The sequence below is a fragment of the Ochlerotatus camptorhynchus genome, unplaced genomic scaffold, assembly GCF_037179485.1.
Source record: "Ochlerotatus camptorhynchus isolate MF236.1 unplaced genomic scaffold, CSIRO-AGI_Acam_v1.1 ptg000229l, whole genome shotgun sequence".
NCBI classification, from domain to species: Eukaryota; Metazoa; Arthropoda; class Insecta; order Diptera; family Culicidae; genus Ochlerotatus; species Ochlerotatus camptorhynchus.
The window spans coordinates 1,161,536-1,185,500 of record NW_027040719.1 but is presented as its reverse complement, the minus strand read 5'-3'; the positions used below and the strand labels follow the sequence as shown (position 1 = coordinate 1,185,500).

At 40.8% G+C, this 23,965-nt stretch overlaps 1 protein-coding gene across 4 annotated transcripts in view; it reads right to left on the bottom strand.

Moving 5' to 3' along the window:
* Nucleotides 1–23,965, bottom strand: part of LOC135704038 (breast cancer anti-estrogen resistance protein 3 homolog) — a 185,225-nt gene that overhangs the window by 140,417 nt on the left and 20,843 nt on the right. For 2 of the 4 annotated variants that reach the window (XM_065225447.1, XM_065225448.1), the window contains exons 1-3: nucleotides 17,466–17,826; nucleotides 7,445–7,585; nucleotides 5,832–5,931 (exon numbers count right to left, since the gene is read on the bottom strand). In XM_065225447.1, coding sequence (XP_065081519.1) covers nucleotides 5,832–5,931; nucleotides 7,445–7,585; nucleotides 17,466–17,646 — 422 coding nt within the window. In that variant the 5' untranslated portion in view covers nucleotides 17,647–17,826. Of the gene's footprint in view, nucleotides 1–5,831; nucleotides 5,932–7,444; nucleotides 7,586–17,465; nucleotides 17,830–23,965 lie in introns of those variants that run through there. The other 2 variants (XM_065225450.1, XM_065225449.1) reach the window with 2 other exon arrangements.

Sequence of the window (23,965 nt, the reverse complement as noted above, 5' to 3'; positions counted from 1 at the left end):
AAATGATAGGTCTTGAGGTCCCATTGAACGCTATTGAACGGTTTTGGAATCGGTGAACCAGTTCCGGAGATATGGCCGGAATAAGATCCGGTGAATATGGGCCTTCACGCTGGATTTAACGGAAAACGTATCAAAACCATCGTATACCATTCGACTCAGCTCGACGAGATCGGAACATGTCTGTGTGTGTGTGTGTACGTGTGTATGTGTTTTTTTTTTTTTTTTTTTTTTTTATAGTAAGGTTTAGGAAAGCTTCAAGAAGCCTGGCCTGTAGTGAAGGTGGCACGGTGTGGTATCCACTAGTTGCCTAGTGCAGCTCCACTAAAACCCATTCCTTACTCTCTCCTCTGCCTGGATCCCCCCGGGACCACTGTGAAGCGACTACTTCGGGGGGTGGCTGTGCTCATGCACTTGTCGTACTCTCAGCGCTAGCTGGCGTTGCTAGATCGCTGCTCTTCTCTCCATTTACGCTGCAGCTCTGACATAATCTGCGTGACTGCCCTGCTGACGGCATTCCAAGAGTCCTCCTCTCGACACATTTCATCGACGACATTCTCCACGTTAAGGACGGGCATCTCCGTTCGCACTGCCTCGAACCTTGGACAGTCAAAGACCACATGCTCCGGCGTTTCATCGACGTTGCCACACTCCGGACAGAGGGGTGACGCTGCGTGTCCGAACCGATGCAGGTATTTCCTGAAGCAGCCGTGGCCAGACAGGAACTGCGTTAGGTGGAAATTGACTTCTCCGTGTTTTCTGTTCACCCAGGTCGAAAGAATCGGAATTAGTCTATGTGTCCATCTACCGTTCTCCGTCGTGTTCCACTCCTGTTGCCACTTAGCCAATGACTCCACTCTCACAACTTTCCGTACTCTTCCGGCTTCTCTCTGCCTGTAGCACTCACTGTCCTCCGCCAGGGTGATGCCGATAGGGATCATACCGGCGATAACGCATACTGCTTCCGACGAGATGGTTCTGTACGCACTCACGACTCGCATGGCCATGAGCCGGAACGTACTGCTCAGTTTCCTTTGGTTCTGCTTCGTTTCCAGCGCTGGAACCCAGGCTGGACCTCCATATCTCAGTATCGATGATGACACGCTGGCCAGAAGACGCCTCTTGCTACTGCTGGGACCACCGTTGTTCGGCATGATTCTAGCTATCGCGTTGATGGCCTTCGAAGCCTTCTCACAGGCATATTCGACGTGGCTGTTGAAGTTTAGCCGGTCATCGATCATCACTCCCAGGTATTTTAACACACGCTTCGAGGCTATGGTGTGCTCCCCGACGGTGATTTCTGCCCGCTGTACCGCTTTACAGTTACTGACCAATAACACTTCCGTTTTGTGGTGGGCTATTTGCAGCTTCGCTCCTTTCATCCAGTTACCAATCATGTCGATTGCCTCGGTTGACAACACTTCCACCTCTTCCAGCGTCTCGCCTGTTACCGTCAAGACGACGTCGTCCGCAAAGCCAACGATCTCAACTCCTTTGGGCAGTTTCAGCGTTAGCACGCCGTTGTACATGCCGTTCCAGAGCGTTGGACCAAGGATGGAGCCTTGTGGAACTCCCGCTGTGATCCTAATCGATCTCTGTCCCATGTCTGTCTCGTAGACCAGAACCCGGTTCTGGAAATAACTCCTCAGGATCCTGCACAGGTAGTCAGGGACCCTCATTCTATGCAGTGCTTCGGCGATGGCCTCCCAGCTGGCGCTGTTGAACGCATTCTTGACGTCGATCGTTATGACGGCGCAATATCGATCTCCTCTCCGCTTCTGTTTGGACGCCTTTTCAGCTCTCTCGACCACTGTCCGAATTGCATCCACCGTCGATCTCCCTTTCCGGAATCCGAACTGCCTCTCCGACAATCCGTGCTCACTCTCCGTGTATTTCGTCAGCCTGTTTAGGATGATCCTCTCCAAGAGTTTTCCGAGTGTATCCAGCAGGCATATAGGCCTGTATGATGCTGGATCCCCCGGCGGTTTTCCTGGTTTCGGCAGCAACACTAGCTTCTGTATCTTCCACCTGTCAGGGAAGTGACCCTCGTTCAGGCATTTCTGCAGCACCATCCTGAACATGTCCGGGGATGACTGGATCGCCGCTTTCAACGCTACGTTGGGGATTCCATCCGGACCGGGAGCTTTCTTCACCTTCCATCCTTTCGCCACTGCTACGAGCTCCTCGTTGGTGACTTCGACGTTATCTCCCTCTCCTTCTCCGTACGGTGTAGGTGGCCAGGTTGTTGGGTCGTGCTTCGGGAAAAGTCCTTCCACGATGACTTTCAGCTTCTCTGGGCACATTTCAGCGGGCATCGTTGGACCTCTGATCTTCGCCATCACGACTCGGTATGCGTCGCCCCAGGGGTTGGCATCAGCGTCTCGACACAGCTCCTTAAAACAGTTCGACTTGCTCTGCTTAATCACTCGTTTAAAAGCAGCCCTGGCCGCTCGAAACACTTCTCTTCGTTCCTCTCTGTCTGCTTCCGTTCTTGCTCTCTGAACACGTCTTCTGGCTCTGAGACAACTAGCGCGGAGAGTACTAAGTGCCTCGTTCCACCAGTAGACTGGACGCCGTCTGTTATTTGGCTCCAGTTTCCTCGGCATGGTCGTGTCACATGCTCTCACTAACGTTTCTGTCAGCTCGTCCGCATTTAGATCTACGGGACTCCCGTCCACACGAAGTGCCTCAACGAACAAATCCTTGTCGAAAGCTTTCGTCTTCCACTTTCGGTCACAAGTTCTCGTCCTCCGTACTGCCACAGTATTCCGTTGACCGATGCCATATCGTATCGCCTGATGGTCGCTATGGGTATATCCTTCGCACACTCTCCAATCCATGTTTGCCATCAGCGACGGACTGCAGAAAGTAACGTCGATAATGGATTCTCGGCCATCTCTGCGAAAAGTGCTGCTGGTGCCTTTATTGGCCAGCATAACTTCCAGTTTTGCCAGAGCTTCCAACAGACTGTGCCCTCTTGCATTGGAACACCTGCTTCCCCACTCCACTGCCCAAGCATTGAAGTCTCCTCCTATGACTACCGGTCGTCGTCCGACCAGCTCTTCGGTAAGTCCATCAAGCATCTCGTGGAACTTCTCCATCGTCCATCTGGGGGGTGCGTAACAACTACACATGAAGATTCCGTTGATTTTGGCGATGACGAAGCCTTCGTATGAGCTCGCAACCACTTCTTGAATGGGGTATCTGCCCATAACTTGTATAGCTGCCATCCCAGCTCTATCTGCAACCCAGTTACCGTTATCGGGAGGGACTCGATACGGTTCCGCAATGATTGCAACGTCGCACTTTGTTTCTGTTGTCGACTGCCACAACAGTTGCTGAGCAATGTCGCAATGATTGAGGTTTATTTGGGTTACCTCCATTACTGTTGGCCTGCCATCGCCTTTTTGTATGCTAGGCATTTGAAGCCTCCCGTCGTATGATCGTTACCGTCCTCTTTTTTGCAGAGCATACACCTCGGATGCTTCGTGCAGCCTCTTGCAATATGGCCTTTCTCTCCGCATTTCCTGCACAGATCAGATCTGTCAGGGCCATTGCAGTTCCTCGCCTGGTGACCGAATCCCATGCACTTGAAGCATCGCTCCAATTGCTTGGTAACCCGAGGAGTGGCTTTCAGCGAGCACAATGACCAGCCAACCTTGACCTTGCCCGTCTCCAACAGCTTATTTGCTGCAGCTGTCGAAAGCCGTATAACCGCCGTTTGCATGCCGCCGTACGCCTTCCTAATGCGGATTGACATCGGGACATCTCCCAGTTCGCAGTGCACTCTCAACGCACTTCTTAGCTCCTCTTCTGTGGTGATCTCGTCCAGGTCCCTGCACTCGACCACTGTCTCCTGGGATAGAGCTCTTACGCTCGCCCCTTCGCCAAGAGACTTTTCAACGAGCTCCTTGTAGGCTGAGCTCTTGATAGCAGGATCCTTCTTCAGCTCAAAGAGGATCTCGCCTTTCTGGGTTCGCCTAGTATGTATGTGTATGTGTGTAAGTGTGTATGTGTGTGTGTATGTAACGAAATGAATGCGCTCACGTTTTTCAGCAACCGCTCAACCGATTTGGACAAACTCGGCGCCAAATGATAGGTCTTGGGGTCCCATTGAACGCTATTGAACGATTTTGGAATCGGTGAACCGGTTCCGGAGATATGGCCGGAATAAGATCTGGTGAATATGGGCCTTCACGCTGGATTTAACGGAAAACGTATCAAAACCATCATGTGACACATCAGATTACTACAGAATTCAAAAATAAGATCAATGCAAGTCGTGTTAAGTGTTCCAGACCACATTGGACACACTTGGACATGTTTCGGGTACCCCGGGGAAGTTGCTTGAATATGAATTGAATTAAAACCCATTAAATCACATTAAAATACGATGATAAGGTGATTGGTAGCCTCACCAAATAGACTACACCCGGATATATTCCGGGTACCCCCAGGCAGTGGCGTAGCGTCACTGGATGACACGGGGGTGGGGGGCTTGGTCACTGATAATGACAATAAAATAAATAAACTTGAATAAGTAAGAAGGGTCTGATCACACCATAGGTGGATAAATTCGGGTTTTTATTTATATAATCATATACTCTACCTGTGGGTAAAATTTTGGCACATTTTGTACGATAATTTAAAATAATCCCGTTTGACGTTATGAACCTGTTAAGAACGACCATTACTGCTTATCATTCTTGAATTTATCAATTTCTAACTATTAGAATATAATCAGGAAAACAAATTTACCGGAATTTTCAATTATCACTTTTTCGAGAATAATATTCCATAAGATACTAGGTTAACTTCTAGAAGCATAATGCGATGGTTCAAATTTCTCTCCATCAGTAAATCATTCTCCCCAACGCTGCCAAACTGCCTTAACCTTTAATTACATCACTCATTGTTGATTCAACAAACATCATCCTGTTAATCATTTACGCTGCTTCTAATTACAGGCAGCAACAGCCATAAGCCACACGCACATTAGCAACCGTGCAATCCCAACAAGGAGCGAGCAACCCTCCAACATATGGTTAGATATTCCGTTTGTGCTATTAACATCAAAAAGCCTGATGCCTGCCTATACCTACAGCAGCAGCAACAGCACAAACGAAAACATCTATAGCAACAAGGGTTTTACTTGTAATGGGAAGGTACGTCCTCTTGAAATCCAAAAAGGAAAGATGATGATCCATATATGCCATCATGGGATGCTGAGTTGTAATCCCTCGCCGTGCTCGCTCTCAACTTCGATTCGATTGATTAGTTGTCCGCTGAGTACCTTCGACATTCGATTTTTGGTGGTGCAATGAATGCATTGTTATTTTGAATGCAGGCACAGTCGAAAAGGAAATGCCGGTGTCGGGAGAAGGATCAACCGCATCATGAATGATGAACATGCAGCGAAATAATGGTTCAGAAATAGTGTATTTGGTGATATACAAGAACGCTATTGTGTGGTTTTCCGGTAGGAATGCTCCAAACTGCGCATGTATCGAAATACTCCCTTCAGAAAATGCTTATTCCAGGCTATCAGAACACAACTCGGTGAATTTCAAGAATATTTAACAAAAAAAAAACTTTTAGCTCTTCGATCAAAGACTACAATGAGTTTTTAAAAAAGTTTCAAATTAAATATGTTTTTGAAATATGTGAAGCATTTCTCCCTGTTCATATCAGTTCTTAATATGAAGGGAAAAATCATAAAGGACTCACTTGCATCCCAATAAATATCACTTGCAAGCAACTTATGGTGAAAGTTCAGGAAGCTTCGCCTATCCGCAAGCTTTTATGCTTAAATATCAACACTGATGCATACTCACATGGATTCCTGTTTCACCACGGCAGAAGTTTTGTTTGGTTCCATTGCCACGCTGTGTCGCATTGTCCTCTGCTGTAACGTATCAGCCCGGTTGAGGCTTGCTGCGAGATAAAAAAATGATTTTATTATCAACACTTTCCAATCAAACTTAATTTCATGTCATTATATCAGCTACCTCGAGTAGGTACGCAGCAGAATGCTTTCAGAATGCATTGTTGCTGCTTCTTGATGCTTCTTCTCATCGGAGAAATAATATCAAGAAATCGGTAATCACAATGATTGCACTTAACCACGATGATTTCGCTGTACGGTTCTGATCGGACTAAATAGATGCTGGAGTGGTTTTTCAAACTAAATGAGCTGTTGGTTTACATCTGTCAGGAAATGTGTTAAATTTTACAGCAACACGGTAATCAATTTCCTGTGATATGCTCCTGCTTCTTCTTCATATTATTCTTGTTCTTTATAGCTTTTACGTCCCTATTGAAACTGTGTGTTTTTCATCTATCAAGTAATCTATGAGCATTTTCACAATTGTTAAGTACATAAGTTGGGCAGAAGTACCAGTAAATGGAACTCTCGTATGACATAATTGAAACACATAATACAGTCATTATTGGTACATCTACCCTATACGCTATTTTTGCGCATGTATATTGGAAGCAAGTCAGAGATACCGAACAAAAATCCAACGCGTAAAAGTCCTCGATCGCACCGGGGATCGAACCAGACACCTCGTATGAGTTTGTTTTTTATTGTTGCAATTTTACGACACATACACATAAGTGTAGTAAAATATCTGTTTTGATTTAGCTCACAAAAATGAATTTCATTTAAAAATATTTACACCTTTGCATACCAAGTGCCGCAAGGTCAGCTCTCCTTTCTATTTTATTCCAAACAATCCAAGCAACAAATAACAAAGATAAATTAATATTTGTCATTTCATCGTTATCTAATAATACTTTTACTGCCCTTACCTCGCACGCGGCTCCCTCGTTATCACTGCTATCTATGATAAATAGACTCGTCAAGTCGTGATATACAAACGAACTTTCCGTAAATATCTAGTGCAAAAACGAAGCGATAATGATGCAGTAAACAATACCTCCCTTTTTCGGCAAAGGCTTTTATCATCGGTCCCAAAATAGAATCTCCGCTTCATGACAGATTGCAAATTGGACCACACTACCGAAGGGAACAGTTTTGATTGCATACTCCAGCGAGCAGTGCGTACAGTGTCTGCTTATCACCTCGGTAAGATCTTGATTTGTAGCTTCGTACCAGCTGGTAGGCCATGAGATTGTGCCCCGTTATCACACAACCTCACCGGAGAGCACAACAAGAGACAGCATCACTCAAGTCACCGGTGATGGTGCGACGGCGCACAGCAATTAAATTAGCTCGACCAACGAACGAACGTCGACGTCTTGTTCCAGAGAAGACGAGAATTTATTACCACGGGTGGTGATTTAATTTTTGCCTACACGCTTTCTTTCTGTTGTTGTTGTCGTTGTGCAATCATGAAGGTTTATCGATTTAGACCTGCTTCAATCTGAAGCTGATATTGTAAGGCTTGGTTTGGTTTGGGGTGATTTGCTTTCTCGGACCTACCTGTTGATGGTTTCTCCCGCAGTGCCACCAAACTGCTGACCATCCGCGCCCGGTGAGCATTGTTCCGTATTCCGAGCTTCTTGATTTCCGCCTCGCTGTAGTACAGGAAGTCTTCCACTCCGTTGAAGTGCTTGAATTTTACTGAAATGTTCGAAAGCATTAATGTAAATAAAATTCAACTTTTAAGTGTGCTTAAACTAAATAGACATTCAAAGTGTTTTTATGTTACTTCATACGCGAAGTTAGCGATTTTCAGAGTTGGTTGGAAATGCTAAAATGCTTTACTGTGATGATTTATTAGCTAGAGAATGATCTTCAGAAGAGAGTAGGTGGATAGTTCCGTTAGAGCACGGCAGTATGAAAATTGAATAGAAGTTGAAAATGAGCGAAGGGCCATTAATGCGACAGTTTTTTGAAGATAGACGCACATCTTTTGCCTAACCCGCGTACATCGTAGCTAATAAATCATCACACTAAAGCTTCATGTTAGTATTTCCAACCAACTCTAAATAGAAATGTTCAGTAGGGTGCTTCAATTTAAAAAAAGACACATTTATTATAGGTAACCCTCTAATTTGATTCAATACCCCACAGTATGAATTTATGCAAACAATGGTATATATTAATGAAGGTTTAAAGCTCGCACCAATGGATAGAAGTTTGTATGGAGATCAGTGAATTAATATGAGAATATATGAAGTTTCACTTACAATACACACTGTGGACAAAAACGAAACAATGTGTTAAAATTCAATAACTTCGGTGCTCGCTGGAACAAGAGACTAAAAAATAGTCATTCTGATAGAAAAAAGTCTCAGAAATCGATTGGAGTGGGTTTCATCTTGGGCACGGTAGGGTAAGTTGGGGTTTTTCACAGTTTTGCCCTAAAATCTCCTATTTTGCATGATTTGAATGCTGTATCTCAAGATACCGATGATATAGATGGATAATTACTTCGGCAAAGTTGATCAGGGGGTCAAGGATTGTTGGATGATGGACAGAAAAATTCGGAATTCTTCCGCTAGACGGCGCTAGTGAGCATTCGAAGTGTATATGTTTGTGCTGCTGTATCTCAAGATCCTGACTATTTAGACGGATGATTTCTTCGGCAAAGTTGATCAGGGGGTCAAGGATTGCTGAATCCTCCGCTAGTTAATGCTATCTATGATCTTCTCTGGCTATTGCGTCTCAACTGTAACTTAACGCCTGCTCTCAACTTAGTGCTCTAGATGCACTTCCACAGTTGTTAATTGAAAGCTTATAATGAGAGAGAGAGAAGGATTAGTATTTTCCATTTAATTCCACTACTTTATTTGCTTATCCTTAACAGATACGCGTATTTCGTCTACAATGTGCAGACTTCTTCAGTGTCTTGTGCAGACTTCTTCAGTGTCTTGTGCAGACTTCTTCAGTGTCTTGTACTAATAGTCGAGTATTAGTACAAGACACTGAAGAAGTCTGCACATTGTAGACGAAATACGCGTATCTGTCAAGGATAAGCAAATAAAGTAGTGGAATTAAATGGAAAATACTAATCCTTCTCTCTCTCATTATACAGGTATTCCACTAAGACGCCCACATTCATCAGGATTCAATTGAAAGCTTTCCAAGCCTGTTCGATTTTTACATGTGTATATTGTGTGGCAAGTACAATAATATACTATGCCCAGGGAAGTCAAGAAATTTTCCAATCTGAAATCCTAGACCAACCGGGATTCGAACCCAGCCACCTCCAGCATGGTTTGCTTTATAGTCGCAGGATCTACCGACCGAGCTTATGGAGGCCCTTTGATCTATGAATGTAATCAAACTAAAATGCGAGATGGCAGCCTAATTAACAAGTTTTGAGGACAATTTGGTGAACCTAGAACGTCTTAAACATATCGAATTCAAACGTAAATAATGTGCATGATATGTTTAACCCTGTTTACAGATGTTTTAATACAAAGGGCTTTGAATCAGTGGACCTGGATGAGAATTTGATTTGAACTCAAGGACAATTTGGAGAACCGTGAGTATCTTATACACCTCAAAATCAAATATAAATGAACAGCAGAACATCGTGCAGATTTTAGTTGATCCAGTTGATCAAATAATCTGACCTCTAGAACAATTTGAAGAACCTAGAACTTCTAATACACCTTAAATTGATGTTGTTTGGAGATGTTTAGTTGCTAAGGACCTTTTATCAGTTATGGTTGATCAGGTAAATCATTTGATCTGAGCTCAAGACAATTTGGAGAACCTTGATTATAAATCAAAATTAATCAAAAACGATCAGCAGAAACTTTATGAACATGTTTTTGTAGGTTGTGTCGCTGAGGACATCGTGCAGTTCATGGTTGAGCCAGTAAATCAAATAATCTGAACTCCAAAGCAACTTGGAGAACCTAGAACATCTCATACACCATCAATTACAACGAAAATGATGTGCATTATAGTCATGGACCTGGGTGCAAAAATTTGCCAGAAAAATATTCATTCTGTTAAAAAATGTCAAAATTAAGCGGAAAATATGAACCTCACTGTTTAAAACTTCTTTTGAATTTTCAACATTCTTATATGTTGGACGTCACTTATCCGTAGAAACAGTGAAAACATATTACTCTTTCTCTGAAAATGTATGGTTACGTCACTTTGTCTCCAGGCTTCCAAAACACATTTTTATCACGAAGAGAGTGTTTTCTGGTGTATCTTAGGGTAAAGATTATGAATATGAAGAAAAGTGAAAATTGACCATGGTGGCGTTTACGTCACTTTATCATCTGACGGCAGTAAGGGCCTTGTACCGGTTAGGACTGACCTGGTACATTATTTGATCTGAGATCAAGGACAATTTGGTGAACCTTGAGCATCATATATACATCAAACTGATCATGAGCGATGTACAGAACCTCTTTGAACATGTTTGAGCAAGTTTCGACGCTGAGGACATTGTGCAGGCCTTGGTTGTCAAATGTTCTAAACTACAGAATGCTTTGGATGACCTAGAACGTCACTTGAGCTTCTTATATACATCCAAATAGATCAAGAACGATGCGCAGTAACTCCTTGAACATGTTTAGGCAGGTTTCGCCGCTGAGGTATTTTGCAGGACATTATCAAAAAGTGATGACCGGGTCATAGAACTTGTTATCAATTTGATATTTTACTTTGCTCGGGATTATGATTACATCGCTACGGTATAGTTTCAAAATTGGTCATACAATTCCGGAGATACGGCCGGAACAAGTTCTTAGTGTCTCAGGAAAAATAACCAGCTTATGAGTAAGTTCAAAACCCATCATGCGACACAATAAATTACATCAGAATTCTAAAACAAGTTCAATAACACTGATATCTAGTACCCTGAACCAGATTTGTTGAATCCGGATATGTTCCGGGTTGCACCGGGGAAGTGGCCAGATTTGACTGTTTTTTTAAATCAATCATGTGCCACATCAAATGACGTGAGAATTTTTAAATAAGATCATTGGTAGTCATATTGAGTGTAAATAGGGTCAGACTATAGGTGAATAAATTGGGATTTTTCCAATACATATAAGCAAGTTTGGTCTCTTAATATCCATTAAAATATAAACTACAGTAATGGCCTGCTTTTATTAGTTCCTTCACGCATTATTCTTTTAATGTTCAGTAATTTCCTATATCCATAATTCGAAATCTTTTCCATTAATCTTCTTGATCGATGTTTAGGGTAAACTTTGGTGCAATAAAAGCATTGAAATAGCGCATGGGTTTCGTAGAATATTAAAAAAGATTTTCAAAAAGGGGGCTGATAAAATCGGGTCATTGTTGCATATATTATATCTTCAAAAAAAATTTCCACCGGCTGGAGCGGGAATCAAACCCTCACTCCATGGCATACGCAAAATAGCTGTTAGACGGGTGACGCCGCTAACCACTCGACCACGAAGACCACTTTGACGCGAAAATGTGAAATGTCGTCATCGAAACGCAATCCAAAAGAATTATTTGTTTACTCTTGTTTCTTGCGTGACAGTAGCTCAGTGTAGTGCAGTTCTTACGTGGTGTTAAGTGTGTTCCACTGAACATTGCCGAAGAAATCATCCGTCTAAATAGTTAGGATCATGATATACAGCAGCACAAATATATTCACTTTAAATAACCACTAGCGCCTCCTAGTGGAGGAATTTCGAATTGTTCTGTTCATCATCCAACAGTCCTTGACCTCCTGATCAACTTTGTCGAAGAAATTATCCGTCTAAATAGTCAGGATCTTGAGATACAGCAGCGCAAACATATTCACTTCGAATGCACACTAGCGCCACCTAGCGGAGGAATTCCAAATTGTTCTGTCCATCATCCAGCAGTCCTTGACCTCCTGATCAACTTTGCCGAAGAAATCATCCGTCTAAATAGTCAGGATCTTGAGATACAGCAGCGGAAACATATTCACTTCGAATGCTCACTAGCGCCGCCTAGCGGGGGAATTCCGAATTGTTCTGTCCATCACCCAACAGTCCTTGACCTCTTGATCAACTATGCCCAAGTAATTATCCGTCTATATCATCGATATCTTGAGATACAGCATTCAAATCATGCAAAATAGGAGATTTTAGGGCAAAACTGTGAAAAACCCCAACTTACCCTATCGTGCCCAAGATGAAACCCACTCCAATCGATTTCTGATACTTTTTTCTATCAGAATGACTATTTTTTAGTCTCTTGTTCTAGCGAGCACCGAAGTTATTGAATTTTAACACATTGTTTCGATTTTGTCCCCAGTGTGCAATACTACACTCAAAAAATTCCACACGTCATCATCATGTGTCTCACACTTAATTTTGCGCATATTGTGAAACACATCCATTTCCTGTGTGAATTTTGTGCTATGAACCATGCCCGAACACTATGGATTTGAATTGTGACACACTTAGATTCTATGTGCCTCATATGGTGATATCAATAGCTTTGCACACCATAGTTCAATATTCTACAATATTCTACTTTATCGACTTCTACTTTACCGACTCTAAAAATGAATCGACAAATATATAAACAAAACTACCAGAGGCCAGATCTGTCACATATCTTTTTAATGGATCTGATTTGGGATTCGATCATGGACTGTTGGGGTGAGCTGCTGCCGGAGTCTTCGTTCGATCTCACTGTGCCACGGTTGTCATCTTTCATGAGGCGGGTTGATAGGATAAAGTCACAACTCTTGCTTTCGATGTTTACCTTTCTGACCAAGCAATTCACATCGTATTGAAGTGCAAAACACTTTAAATCCATCTGTTTTGAACAGTAGTGTTATTCAATGTGCTATACACTTGAATATATAGTGAATGATTTTCAACATTTCAAAGTTTGAAACACCAGAAATTAACGTGTATAACACATTGAACCAAGGTGAAATACACTTAAAGTAAATGTGATTGTGCATTTAAAAAATCAAGTGTTTAAACACTTCGATCAAACGTGTGCAATTTTTTGAGTGTATAACTTTGGTTGCAGCTATCTTTACGATGAATTTGATATGTGGTAGTCATGACAATGATTAACAAGCCTTTTATTGTTTTGATGCACACTCAAAAAATTCCACACGTATGATCGAAGTGTTTAAACACTTGATTTTTTAGATGCGCAATAACATTTACTTTAAGTGTATTTCACCTTGGTTTAATGTGTTGTACACGTTAATTTCTTGTGTTTCAAACTTTGAAATGTTGAAAATCTTTCACTATCTATTCAAGTGTATTGCACATTGAATCACACTACTCTTCAAACCAGATGGATTTAAAGTGTTTTGCATTTCAATACGATGTGAATTGTTTGCTCAGAATGGTAAACATCGAAAAAAAGAGTTGTAACTTTATCCTATAAACCCGCATCATATATGAGAAGAACCGTGGCACAGTGAGATCGAACGAAGACTCCGGCAGCAGCACACCCCAACAGTCCATGATCGAATTCCAAATCAGACCCATTAAAAAGATATGTGAAAGCTCTGGCCTCTGGAAGTTTTGTTTATATATATTTTTCGATTCATTTTTAGAGTCGGTAAAGTAGAAGACGATAAAGTAGAATATTGTAGAATATTGAACTATGATGTGCAAAGCTATTGATATCACCATATGAGGCACATAGACTCCAAGTGTGTCACAATTCAAATCCATAGTGTTCAGGCATGGTTCATAGCATAAGATTCACAATAAGCGCAAAATTAAGTGTGAGACACATGATGATGGCGTGTGGAATTTTTTGAGTGTAGGGCCATATAAGTAATTTTTAAAATTCTTCCATGGTAATTCCTATTCTAATTTCAAATCATTCAGAGGTCGTAAATCTTTACAGTTTATTTACAGGCTCATATTTTGGAGTTATGAATCTAAATGGAGAGTGGCTTACAAGAAACTTAACACTTTTTTCATAATGAAGCACCCTAATGGCCCTTACCCATACACATGTTAACGATTGTCCAATTGTACAGGTATACATACTACAAATGTAAACACACTTAGATAAACAATACTATACACCCAAGTAACATTTAACCTTTTATGAAGTACTACAAGGCTTCTATAAAACATCATTCATAAAACCCTGGTCCGGATAGCTTTGCATTTATTGCATCCACCAAAACCCAAGGGGTTGGTTACTCCGCACAGTGCACAGTGGTCCCAAAGCCGTATTTAGGAAGACAAAAATGTTTGCGCTAAAACCGTTGATTTTAGGCATATGGTGTCTTGCAAAAAGTTTCTTCATATGTTTTGGTCTATTTTTTCATCTTAGTGAAGTGGTCCATAAAATTGGTGAATTGAAAATGCGAACTTTTTTTTATTTTTTGAGATAAGCCAATGCAATGTTCTAAAAACTTGCAGAACAATCGATTTGCTGCAACTTTGCTAAAGGCACCAAATTTCCATCTCTTATGGTTCATGAGTTATGTTTTTTTTTTTAACAAGCAGGTTAGGGTGGCCCCTGAAAAATTGGTTTTCTATGAATATCTTTTCATACGTTCATTTTTCGTAAACACAATGCTGTAGGCACTTTTATAACTTTTAATGATAAATATGTTTGCAGAAGCAATCAAGTTGCTATCTTTTTTTATTGGAAAGTTAAAGGCGATTTTCTTCAAAAAAAGAGCAGTTTTCTATTTCCAATATCTCTAAAAAAGGCAAACCGATTTTCAAACTTTTAATTTTATTCGAAAGATCATTGTTTTGTTCATTTGTTGTTGGAAAACTGCGAGAGCGATTTTCGTTTGAAGCATTTAATTTAATTTTTTTAAATTCATAATTTAATGCAAAAAAACTGCCATAGCTCTTCAAATGAAGGAGATCGTATCTTAATTGCTTGGGTAAAAATGTGCGCCATAAAAAGTTCTAAAAATGTCCACGAAAATTTTTTGTGCGAAAAATTAATGTATGAAAAGATATATAAAAATAACCTTTATTCTACGGTTGACCCTAGCTTATATTATAAAACATCAAACATGGCCTACTGGGACTGTGTTACAAACCTTATTAAATGTTACAATGGTATATTTTCCGTGGAGTTAGTGCTTTATAAATATTAAAAACAAAGTGCAATGATAAATTTAATGATATTTATTGTTAAAATACCCAGTTAGTTTGACAACTATCAATAGTTGACAATTAAAAGTTTAAGAGCTTCTTCGGGTAGACATTCGTCAGTTTGGTTATTCCTGTTTCTTTCTTTCTTTCCTTTATTTAACGTCGGTCTCTGTTCCGCAATCTAGTGCCAATCACCGACGGACATCTATTACTATCCATTGACGGCAATCGCATGTGCAGGAAGGCAGCTTCCACACCTGCGTAGGATATCGCACCCATTCATTCAACACACATGGGTCGGGACCAACGGCTTTACTTCTCTTCCTAAAGGAAGACGTGACCAGAGATTTTTATGCCTCAGAAAAATCCCACCGACCTATTCCTGTTTCTGTTCATCAGCAGTATAACCGGATCAGATGTAAGTTTTTTTGATTAATAATTTATTTGATAAGGCTCAACCGAATTAACTTTACAGAGCCGAGGATTCTTGGTCACTATACAATACATCTTAAAACTAAAGTCAAAAGGTACAACACAATAAACACTTTATCTTCCGCTATCCAAAAAGCCTCCTCCATCAGAACTGGAGCCGCTTCCAGTAGTTTCATTGTATGGCAAATTGTTGTACGCCAACGAGGGTCAGAGCGCGTCCATTGCAGCAATGGACGCAAAATGTGGTCAGCACTCACACACTCATCACGAAACGGTTGCTTTCCAAAGTCGACGACGCATCGAGCGAAAGAACTGCTGATGAAGAACAATGAGAAGGACCACACAATGGTTGCTGCCGAGGAAACAGACGATCGCGTAGCACACATCGAGAGTGGCCTGCTTTTGTCGACAGCCGAGTGAACACTGAGATGTAAGTAACAATCGATTAAATACATCCTCGATGTTGGCACTTTGGCTGAATTTGCGAGAATAGAGCTCACGGAATTTCCTTATGGATTTGTTGCGTGTCTCTAAAGCTTCTTCACTCAACATCCCCACTGACCATTGTGCTGCTGTTCTTGCGGCTGCTGCTTTAGTTGCTGCTGCTGGTCCGTCTCATACAATATTCTTTTGACGAATTTTGGAGGAGCCGGACAGCAACAACAAAAGCAACAGCAGCAGCAGCAAGAACAGCAGCAGCCGCAAGAACATCAGCAGCATGGGAAGCAGCCGCAGCCATGAAAGCTACATCGCTAATTCGTGTTGCCGTGGCCGAGGCTGGAAATCTTGGTCCGGTCACGACATGCGGTGCTTAAGTTTTAGTCGGAAAGTCAACCAAACATAAACTATACCGTCCGACCTCGCCTCCTGAAACTGCTCGAAGACATATAAAGGGTGATACGGTCAAAATTTGGTTAATATCAACTTGACGTATTTCTTTCAATTTTGCATTTAAAAAACCTGAACACCCCTCATTTTGAAGGTGTGTGTGTGTAGAATGTTGCTCCTATTTTGATTTTGGAATTCACTCTTCAGTTGTCAAAATGCCGTCCAAGCAAGAAGAGCAGCGTATCAAAATTTTGCTCGCGCATCGCGAAAATCCGAGCTACTCGCACGCAAAGTTGGCAAAATCGCTAAAAGTTGCCAAATCAACCGTTAGAAATGTAATTAAAGTGTTTGGGGAACGTTTGTCGACAGCCAGGAAGTCTGGATCGGGGGGAAATCGAAAACCGGAAGCCGCTGAGACGACAAAGAGAGTTGCCGGTAGTTTCAAGCGAAACCCTAACCTCTCTCTCCGAGATGCCGCAAATAAGCTGGGTGTATCGTCTACAACCGTGCATCGAGCCAAAAAACGAGCCGGACTATCGACTTACAAGAAGGTAGTGACTCCAAATCGCGATGATAAACAAAATACGACGGCCAAAGCGCGATCCCGGAGGCTGTACACGACGATGCTGACGAAGTTTGACTGCGTGGTAATGGACGACGAAACCTACGTCAAAGCCGACTACAAGCAGCTTCTTAAATACTGCACAGTAGACCTGGCCATTTTGATATATTTTGCACATCTCTGATGTTCAAAATATACCAAATATACAAGAAAAAGGATGAAGGTATATCTATCATTTTCCAGGATGCTTTCATGAACTGATGAGCTGGGTTTAGATTAGATTAGATTAGATTATGTTATCATGATTGCAAGTTATGAGAGTTATTAGTAATGTAAGTCATTTGAGTAATATGTAATATATCCCTCAAAATGTCACTGTCATTGTCGATCTTACTCCGAGCTGATAAGTATAAACTCAAATCTTATATCAAATAGAGAGGAGCTAGATGTCAAATATCTCACTCAAATTATGAATAAATACCAGGCATCTCGTTGCCTATGTAGACCAAGTACAGTGGTAGTACAGATCTACTCACCTCATACCTCAGGTGGACGGATTTCTGAGGCGTACGGATCTCTGACCTGCACGGTAGTTCACTAAGTAATTTTACCATCCAACTCCAGTATATATAATCACTAAATTGTTCGTACTCACCATGATACTCTTCCAGGTCCATTCTCTTCAGCCATTCCAAAACCTCCATATGAGGACAGGAAGTGATGACCATGGGTGCATGTTTCCTCCTTCGATTCAGCGATCCAAACTTATGACTCCAGGATATACCTTCGAAAGGAGAGAACAAACACTGAGATCGAAACATTGACGAACGGGACATTCCGGATTCGATATTTTTCGCACACTGTCTTCAGTCCATTCAACCGTTCATAAGGCAAAGTCTTCCACTGATCCACCTTAATCCCGTCGCAAAGAACTACACTCTGAGTCACACACGATCTGCAATTTAGCCCGGCCCGAGTGCAACTGCAAGCATCAGCGATTCTTGGGGGCCATACCAGCTTGACCCACCGACCGCGGGCAAAAAAAGTATGAAAACAGCGGCACGATGGGAAAAAAAATCAGCTGCTACCCGTGGTCTTTGTGGCGAACAGCTAGTGCAGCGAGCCCCTCTAGTGTGTGTGTGTGTGTGGTCAAACGCAAGGCGCAAAAAGACACGATCAGCCGCGAGAAGGAATGACAATCCACCGCGAACGCCAACCATGTGCGAACTGCTGGTGCACATTTCCCTCAAAGCCGCTTTCGTTGCTTTGATTTTCTCTCACAGGTTGAGCGAAAGGTTTTTGTTTTTACGGTGCGTGCTGCTATCAAAACAAAGTTAGGAGATAAGGTTATGATTGTTGTTCTCTGTTTTTTTTTTGTAATTTTCGAAGATTTAATACTCCTATCGTTAACGTAAAGCGCGATGATCTTTCCGAGAAGTGATATCAACAAACGTTCAGACGGATAACCACTTCTGCTACTAAGTGAATGAATCATTAACATCTCATATAAACTGAGCAACTGAAGCAGCGTGCCACCCCCCATCATAAACGGGGGACGACGTTACGGCAGCACTGCAAATGATAGTCCCACTATCATAAATATCGATAAGCATGACAATTCTGGGCGATAATGATTATAGCTGCATCGATTAAGTGAGGTAAATGAAACCCTGCTGGACTGCCTCCGGTTCAGTAGCAGAGTAAAACGAGCCAAGTCCGGTCAGAAAGTCGCATTTAGGGCAGTTTGTCACCGTCGTAGTGCAGCAATTTTTCTGAGTTTATAATCACATGGTAGGTTGAATCATACCGTGCCAGGCTAAATGCATCACCGGACCTTTTGTGAATGGATAGCGGCAAAAATACAGACGGATTAACGGAAATTGGTAATAAACACTGCCAATAAAAAATAATTCAGAGTGAATAGAACTGCATAAGAGCTTGAGAGAGACTTAAACACGGACAGAAAATTGTTTGCATTGAACCAAAAAAAAAACTTTATTTGTATTTAAACAAACAATTCCGGTTGAAATAACATTGCATTTTATTGTTTCGATAATACTTATTCAAATAAATTAAAAATAAGATTCTTTTTGTTTTAATAAGCCACTCTTCAACTGCAACTATTGTTAAAATAACAATATTTTTTTTATTAAGCCAACAATAGTTAATTTTAATTTAGCATTTATTTGTTGTGTCCGTTCTCTTGGCCATGAATGCAAAAATAACTACCAACCATTCCCTCGTTCCCGGACAAAAAATAAATCAATAACACAAAACTGTTCTCGTTTGATTTAGCTCTTTTCCGCGTTGGACGTAAATGTTGTTTTTAACAGTGAATTTCGGGAAATAAGTGCAAGATTTCCGAAATTCTTGAGACTTGAGGTAGGGGAATTTACGTATTCTCGTCAATCTAAGCAGCTTCCGCACTTCTATTAGCATTTTCTCAGTGTCACGCACACATATGATGTGTCTGTTTGTTTGCATTCATCTGCTGCTAGCTATTCTATTTATTCCAATCAACAAAACTGTCCAAAACGAATCCTAATGAATGTGGGCGTCTTAGTGGAATACCTGTATAATGAGAGAGAGAAGGATTAGTATTTTCCATTTAATTCCACTACTTTATTTGCTTATCCTTGACAGATACGCGTATTTTGTCTACAATGTGCAGACTTCTTCAGTGTCTTGTACTAATAGTCGAGTATTAGTACAAGACACTGAAGAAGTCTGCACATTGTAGACGAAATATGCGTATCTGTCAAGGATAAGCAAATAAAGTAGTGGAATTAAATCGAAAATACTAATCCTTCTCTCTCTCATTATGTCCAAAACGGTTTGAAAACGTTTTTAAGGCGCTCCAAACTTCTCAGTTGAGAGTGACTATTGTCGGCAGCCTCTTTTACTTCGGCAACCTTTCCATTTAAACTGCGTGTTAACCAGCTGTTCTATTATCAGCAACTCGAAATCAGCCGTATTTTGATGTGCTTATGTTTCTTTTAAAGAAACACCTGGCATAACAGGTTTGCTCAGTCGTAAAAATGTATAAGCTGAAGCTGAAAGACTAAGGAATCGTTTAAATACATTCAGCGAAGTGTTTTAGTGAGAAAATACATCAAAATTAACGTTTAAATTGCGATTGCCGAAAACAGTCGATGGCTGCCGAAGCCATCATTTACCCTAAGTAAATATGCTGCAGTTGCTAAATATAAACAGTTTTTCTTTATTTTTATCCTTGATTTTTTTTCCGTCGATCTTGTTTTCCGTACTGAGTACCAATCTCTGTACCAATGCTCCCCACGTCAGGAAGGCAGCTCCCACCCCTGGACCCTACCTATCGGTCCATCAGCTCATGAACCGGAGAGATTTCTGGTTATTACTAAAAGAAAACAAAACATTATTGAATCAATGAACATGTTTTTATTTCTACAGCGTATATTTTCAGGTTTAATAGAATAAATATGATTGAATCAACAAGAAATCTCTTTTAAAAACAAACATATTTTTTTGTTGACCAGCTGCCTAATTTGACAGCTTACGTCAAAACCATGAAAGGTCTTGTAAATTCGAAAAGATTTTCAATCCATGGGTTTTTAGAAACAAAGATACTGGATTGTTGAAATAATAATGATTTCTTTTTGCACCCTAAACAAAGTGAATTTCTTATTAATTTTACGTCAAATATTATTACGTTTAAAATATTTTTTTCTGCGTGTAGAATTGAGGCAGTTTGTGTTACCTTAAAAGGAGTGGAAATTGAACAGTGCGGTGAATTTGATCGTAATATTTTAAATGTTCAGTTTTGTTCTATAGAAATTATTTGATCATGTGGTTTTTGAAAACTTTAATTTTATAAAAGTACTAAATTGAGAAACTTTTACTAGCCGATCTGAACAATCTTTGATAAATAAAGTCCTCATGCACCGAACTTAGGTCAAAGTAAGCCCTGAAATGAGGATGCATCAAAAACTGACTAACAAGTTATACAATTTATTAGGTGGTACTGAAGGCCTTCCGAAAAGTGGCCACAGTCACCAATTTATTATTCAAATAGTATGGAATTGGTTATACTCACATATTATATTATACCCTTGATAGAAATCCATAATGTCTCAGTATTACCAACAATCAATACGAAACTAACGATTTTAAATTGGCTCGCTACTTGACTAGCCTATTGATCCCAAGCTAATCGATTAACGTATCCCATTCTAGTCGGAATTCTAGTACTACACAATGTTTGTTTTGATTTGCCATGAAAGTTTGACAGATAAAATGAGGGGTTCGTGGATTTTCATATGTTTCGAGGGGTACATCGATTAGCTTGGGACCGAAGATAGTACCAGAGCTGAGCCAAAAAGTTGAGCTCGTTTCTTCGGGACCTTCTGGTCTTAGAGTTACCTCTATGGTATTACCAACAATCAATACGAAACTAACGATTTTAAATTGGCTCACTACTTGACTAGCCTATTGGTCCCAAGCAAACGATTAACGTACCCCATTCTAGTCGTAATTCTAGTACTACGCAATGTTTGTTTTGATTCGCTATGAAAGTCTGATAGATAAAATGAGGGGTTATTGGTTTTTCCTCTGTTTCGAGGGGTGAATCGATTAGCTTGGGACCGAAGAGAGTACCAGAGCTGAGCCAAAAAGTTGAGCACGTTATTTTGGGACCTTCTGGTCTTAGAGTTACCTCTATGGTATTACCACGAATGTAACTACCTTTAGTCAAACTTCTATGACAACTACCATGTTTTGGGAAATTATAAACTGTTGAAAATTCAGACGACGTGGCTTTACTAACAGAACATCAACCTAAATCTGTATATGTTAGGTAGATTCACCCAGATTTACATAGAACTTCTCCAGAAATTGTTTTCGTCTCCAAAGAAACTTCTTTTAATATCCGTCTTCCTCTGTAAGTTTGTCCGGAAATGGTCTATTGTAAGTGAACATTCCCTTTTTTTGACGTAGGACTACGTCTTTGATTTCTATATGGGGATACACTTTGTGAAAACCGAAAATGGAACATGTAACAAATAATGAAAGATTTTGAACGTTAATAACTCAACTGCCCCTAGTCCAATTTCAATAATGTTATCACCAATCGATCAGAAATATGGCTACGCATCGATAACAATGCTTCCGAATGTTGATTTTCAACAAGAAACTATTGAAAAAGAAGAAGGGTCTGTGCCTAGGGGCACGAACGGAAGCTTGACGTAGGACCGCTAGTGGACGGAACAAATGTGAACATTTAGTTCTTTTAATTGATCAATCACCAATTATCTTAACTCTTTCCGTTTTTTATTTGTAAGCATATCAAATTTGTAGTATTTATTTCAAAGAGAAAGTTGATGAAGAGAATCCAAGGGACTGTCAACTTGAGTATTTTCGATTCATCTACCCGACTTTAAAAGGTTTATTTTGATTTTTTTTTGTTATTTATGAATTATTAAGTTTTGTGCATTTTGGTATTAAAGTGTATTCAATTCACCCCTCACAGGATTTCCTTCCGAATTATATGAATGGAGCGGGGCGGAAAGTATCGTTTGTGCAGAATATGAAAAAAAGGAGGGACTTCGAGAGATTGAACTCGTGAGAGCTAATTTTCTCACAAATTTGATTTTATTGGCTTTCTGGGGACTGAATATACACCCAAAGCGAATTATTCCCACTTCTCTCAAATTCTATATGGATTTTTAACACTTCCTACCAGCGTCTTCTAGAAAATGGTCGGACGATGATTAATCTCACCAATTCATTCGGGCCTACAATTCCACACCTTCTATAGAGACCAGGTTGAGCCTTGATAGCTAACTGCTTGTGGGAACTGATGACCTTGACAAATGTCCAAATAATACTCTTAACAAATTTGTGGTGGTCCTGAAAAGGACCGTTTTGTAGTGATGGTTGAGTAATGCTGAGCTGAGCACGACGAGCTACTGATTCCGATCCTAGCCTAGCGGTGGGACTTCTTCCTCCTTCTCTATGGTTGCTCATATGAGCTCTGCAGCTCGCTGCTTGCAGGCAGCCTTTCGTTGTTGTTGTTGTTGTTGTTGTTGAAAGCACTCCTGCTGCTGCTACTGCTGGATTGGACACCACCACTTACGGTGATTGAATGAGCATCGTTCAGTGGGACCGCATCGAATTCGATTTTTATGTCTGTGTTAGGGAATGCGCTGTTTTCAGACATTCGGTAATAATTTTGAGCACCATTGCATTGGTATTTTTCCATAGTGACGTATTGAAAATTAACTAAGTGTTCATTTTAGCAGATTGGTAGATAAATTTCCAATCGTTTGGCTTGTTTAAAATTAAGATCTATCTGCTATTGGTCGAAACCTGACCTCTTTTCGTAATGCTGTGCATTTTGGTTTTTTGAAATTGCGTGGATTCTATAGATCCTGTGGAGATCTATCTAGCCCTGATGTATGTGTTGGTAGAGGGAAAAATATAAACTTTGCGGGAGACGATGTCTTAACACTCGAAAGCAATTTTGAGAAATATGAAGTAAAACAAATCCTAGCTAGTTCTGGATGATCGCCAGGAAATACCAGCTGGCGATTCGTTTTTTTATGATAACTCCTTACTTGAAAACAGGCAAACACTCACAAACAGGCTGCTTTTTCATGGTATACAGTGTGATAATTCAATAATCAATAAATTATCTCAACATTTAGTGGCAAACCATTCATAAATTTTGGTAACAAACAAAAAATCTATAATCCACAATAAATTTCATATGTAAACGCCGATTGAAAAAATCTTTTCGACGTCACTTCAAAGGTGAATGATTAAATGAAAGAAACGAATCGTGCGGAATGAAAGCCGAGGAAAAACTAATTGCCCCAATATATTCAGGCCTACAATTCCACACCTTCTATAGACAGAATGAGCCTTGATAGCTAGCTGCTTGTGGGAACTGATGGCCTTGACCAATGTCCAAATAATACTCTTTAACAAATTTTTGGTGGCCTTGAAAAGGACCGTTTTGTAGTGATGGTTGAGTAATTCTGAGCTGGGTGTTCAACACAGATGAGGCTGTCGAGCTGTATGTCGTTTGGAGCGAGGGTGACACGCTTGGCATAGATGACCAACCCGCAGCGACTCACGAAGAGCTGCTGATTCCGTTCCATAGCATAGCGCTGCAGCTTC